Source organism: Grammomys surdaster, unplaced genomic scaffold (genome assembly GCF_004785775.1).
Source record: "Grammomys surdaster isolate TR1022 unplaced genomic scaffold, NIH_TR_1.0 374, whole genome shotgun sequence".
NCBI classification, from domain to species: Eukaryota; Metazoa; Chordata; class Mammalia; order Rodentia; family Muridae; genus Grammomys; species Grammomys surdaster.
Genome location: NW_021604793.1, coordinates 749,954 through 753,817, shown reverse-complemented (window position 1 = coordinate 753,817; position 3,864 = coordinate 749,954). Strand labels below are relative to the sequence as shown.

At 47.9% G+C, this 3,864-nt stretch overlaps 1 protein-coding gene across 3 annotated transcripts in view; it reads right to left on the bottom strand.

The window, feature by feature from the left end:
* Positions 1 to 832: 832 nt before the first annotated feature.
* Positions 833 to 3,864, bottom strand: part of Prr13 (proline rich 13) — a 3,268-nt gene continuing 236 nt past the window's right edge. For 2 of the 3 annotated variants that reach the window (XM_028781123.1, XM_028781124.1), the window contains exons 2-4: positions 3,292 to 3,330; positions 2,717 to 3,066; positions 833 to 1,439 (exon numbers count right to left, since the gene is read on the bottom strand). In XM_028781123.1, the coding sequence (XP_028636956.1) occupies positions 1,389 to 1,439; positions 2,717 to 3,066; positions 3,292 to 3,310 (420 nt within the window). In that variant the 5' untranslated portion in view covers positions 3,311 to 3,330 and the 3' untranslated portion in view covers positions 833 to 1,388. Of the gene's footprint in view, positions 1,440 to 2,716; positions 3,067 to 3,291; positions 3,331 to 3,670; positions 3,700 to 3,864 lie in introns of all 3 variants that reach the window. The other variant, XM_028781125.1, reaches the window with a different exon arrangement.

Sequence of the window (3,864 nt, the reverse complement as noted above, 5' to 3'; positions counted from 1 at the left end):
CTCTTCTGACTTTTACAGGAACTGAATGACATAAAGCACATACATACTAGACCAGATACCTGTACAGACATATATGTGTGTGTGTATGTATGTATGTATCTATCTATCTTATTCATTAGATCAAGGGCAGGACCCTAGATTGTCCCCTTAAAGTTGAGGATTAAAAACCTCTGAAGTTACACAGAGAAACCCCGTCTGGAGAAAACCAAACCAAAAAAAATAAGAAAGAAAGAAAGAATACCTCTGAAGCAGGCTGGGCATAGTGGGCCACTCCTTTAATCCCAGCCTTGGGAAGCAGAGACAGGTAGATAGATATCTGTGAGTTGGAAGCTAGCCTCATCTACCTATTGAGTTCAGTCTAGCCAAGGCTATATACTCAGACCCTGTCTCAAAGAAAACCTCTGTAACAGATGAAAACTTGTGCAAATGGTCCATATCTGGGAGAACAGCATGGATTCAATCTGTAAAACTTGAGTCCATTCTGAAGGCTCCTCCCCTCTTAGAACAGTGTGGTGTCCTCCTCACTGACTAAACACGGCACTTCCGGCTGGGGATGTACCTCCATTAGTAAAGTCCCTGACTAGCAGGCACAGGTCTGAGCTACAGTGTGTGGTGGCTGAAGCTTATGATCCTAGCACTGCAAAGTTGGAGACACAATGATCTATATACCAAAGTTACCTTTTTTTTTCTTTTAATACAGTGAAGACTGGATGATGTAAGACTCTCAGAGGAATTTAAAAAAAAAAAAAGCAACGCACTTTAAAGAGTATGACCAAAAGTAACAAAACTAGCCCATGGTGTTGAGCCTAGAAAAAGAATCAGGTGAACAGAATCTGCTGGGAGAGTAGCTTTTATTTGGACTTAAAGGCATCTGAGATAACATACTGAACTAAGGAATAAGTCAGGTTCCAAAAAAGCTCATCAAGCAAAGGGACTGCATCTCCCAGCAACTCGACAGTTACTGCGATCAGTAAAGCCTGCGGGAAATAACAGTTGCCACTAAATCACTCACGTGCGCCGCCATCACAAAAGGTACAGGCTTTTCATCACAGACTGTCACAAACCCAAGTCACAAGTATTACAAAAGAAAGTGGAAAAAAAAATCACATGGTGCAGATCTTAAAATGGTACTTCTCATTTAGCTCAGAGGTCTCACCATCTCCAAAAGACAGTTCCTCTTTTGAAGACAGAAGACAGCTTTTGCTAGCCCTTGGCAATCGTCTTCCCATTCTCCCTAGACATCTAGGACCGAACAGCGGGGTAAGGCACAGGTAGGAGTGGGGCAGGGAGCAGAGGGATAATTCCCCTCAGTATAACATGGCAGCTGAAGCATGGTGGGAGAGTGGAGCTGGTGAGGCTTGAGGGGGAGGAGGCTCCAGGCCCTGCGATCAGTCAGAGTCACTGCTGGAAGAGGAGGAAGAGGAGGAGGAGGAGGAGTGCTGCAAGGGGAAAGGACACATCATCAGATCCAGATGACCTCTGGCCACTCCAAGGGTCATTCTTTGATGCCCCACCCATCCACCCAAGTATCCAGTAGGCAGGAGTCTTGTTCTATCCTGTCCCATAACCAACAAAATCAAGGGTCTCCTTCAGCATCGAGCATACAAAAATGGATTAAATTGTCCTCAATCACTGCACAGAACTGAACACAGTGCCTTCCGAACACGAGCGTCCACTTTCCACACCTAGCCAGGGCCAGGAATGTGGAACAAGCAAACATATCGCGGCTGTGGGAAGCAGCTGCTGCCTTCTAAGTCTCTACCCATTAGCTTTAAGGAACGACAAACTAGGATCGCTCTGCAGCTCAGAAAGGGTAGGAACGGCTGCCATGTGGGTGATGCTGTACTTCTAACTTCCACTAGGGGGAAAAGTGGGGAAGACGGCAGGGACAAACGTTTGGCTGGAGAAATCCCATCCAAGGATCCACACAGACATACCTCCGTCAACTACCATAAAAAAAGTTTTTAGGCTCTCAGAATCCTCTCCCTTATTCAGTGTCTTCTTTCCTTCCCTACTCCCCACATTTCTACCTAAGACCCAGAATCAGGAACTAGCGCCCAAATTCACAAAGCAAACACTGGGCATAAAATCTACCTGAAGCCTCAAGATTCAGACAGATGCTCTTCCCAAGTCCTCAGGGAAACTCCCACCCTCACTAATAATAATTAACGTTCCTGTGGAAGGAAAGTACTTGTCTTGTGGAGGAAAATCCCCTTTCACCCCATGCTTTGCTGGAGGCTGAGTCACAGAAGGCTCGTCCAGGGAATTAACTCAGCCCAACTCAGCGCCTAGGAACTAGGGCCATATCACCACTCTGTAAACTATCATGCGTCATTGTGCTTTGTCAAGACTGACTCTTTTGACATTTACACAACCTCAGTGGGTGTGTCCAACTTACCAAAGGGTACGCCTAGGGTGGGGCGAGGGGCGAGTTACTGGGAAAGAGGTTAAGACTCGGTTGAGGGCTTTTGGCTCTGATATCTACCAACACTTCACTTTTCATTTGCAGGTGGGAGTGGTCTGATGCCTCAAATATTGCTAAACTTCTTTCAGGAGGATCTCTTTACATAAAGGAAAAACTACCTGCATCTCCCAAAGCGACACGGTTGCCGTCTCCCGCGCCCACAAACCTTGAATGCCCTTCTGCAACTCTTGATCATCCCCTGGTCCCTCTGAAGGGAGCTCCTTCCCCAGCCAGGCTCCAGAGGACACTGACCTTTCCATGCTTGTGATGTTTGTGCGACTTCTTATGAGATTTCTTCATTTTCTTCTTCGTCTTCTTGTCTATCACCATTCCTGGGCCTACCATGCCAGGAGCCGGAGGATTCATGGGGCACATGCCAGGACCGGGTGGTGGGTATGGGGGCGGGTAGGGACCTGAGGGTTGGTATCCTGGACACCCTGGTCGTGGTACAGGGTAAGGGGGACGACATGGAGGGAAAGCTGGGTTTCCATGGGGAATTCCAGGAGGACAGGGGCCAGGGGGAAAGGCAGGATTGAGAGGTGGTGGACAGGCAGGATTGGAACCTCCTGGGCACACAACTTGGGGCGGAAATGGATTTGGCCCTGGAGGAAGAATACGAGAATAAAGATTAGAACTGTCCAGAACCTCTATCAACAAGTAACATAAATCACTACCGTTCTTAAACCTTATGGAAAGCCAGAACTTGGTAGCTAGCAGTGGTCTGGTGACTTTGCTTTTGCTTGGGGTTGCGGGATAGACACAGACATTTCCTGTTTCATTGGAAAATGGGCTGGGGTGGGGTCAGAGGAGAGCCCCCAGGTACTTACCAGCGTTAGGATTCCACATGTCCAGACGTTAGCTCAAGCCTGTGAAGTAAAACAGGCAAAAATCTGAAGGTCCCGGGAAGGAAAGAGGGTTTTCTAGAGACAGAGCCCCACCCTACAGCCTCCTCCTTACGAAAGCTCTCACTGATAAAACTGCTACAACCCCCATTTAAAAACGGGCAACACTCTGGAAGCAGAGGCAGGTGGATCTCTGAGTTCGAGGCCATCCTGCTCTAAAGAGAGTTACAGGACAGTCTGTGTCGTTGAAAGCCAAACCAAAACAAAACAAAAAAAGTTTCCTTTCTCTTTCCAATACTCTAGCCCAGGGTCTAAACCACAAAAACTCTCTTCCCAGGGCCCCTCCGTCCCTCATATATCTCACCTGCATGGAGGCGGCTCATTTCCCTCTCCCTAGAAAGGGACCCGAGGCCTTTAAGCATCCGTAGTGTGAGATGGGACCTAAACTCCCTGCTCCCCCCGGTGCACCTCTGAAGTGGAGCTTAAAAAAAGGAGCCTATCCTGAAGTATCGAGAGAGAGAGAGAGAGAGAGAGAGAGAGAGAGAGAGAGAGAGAGAG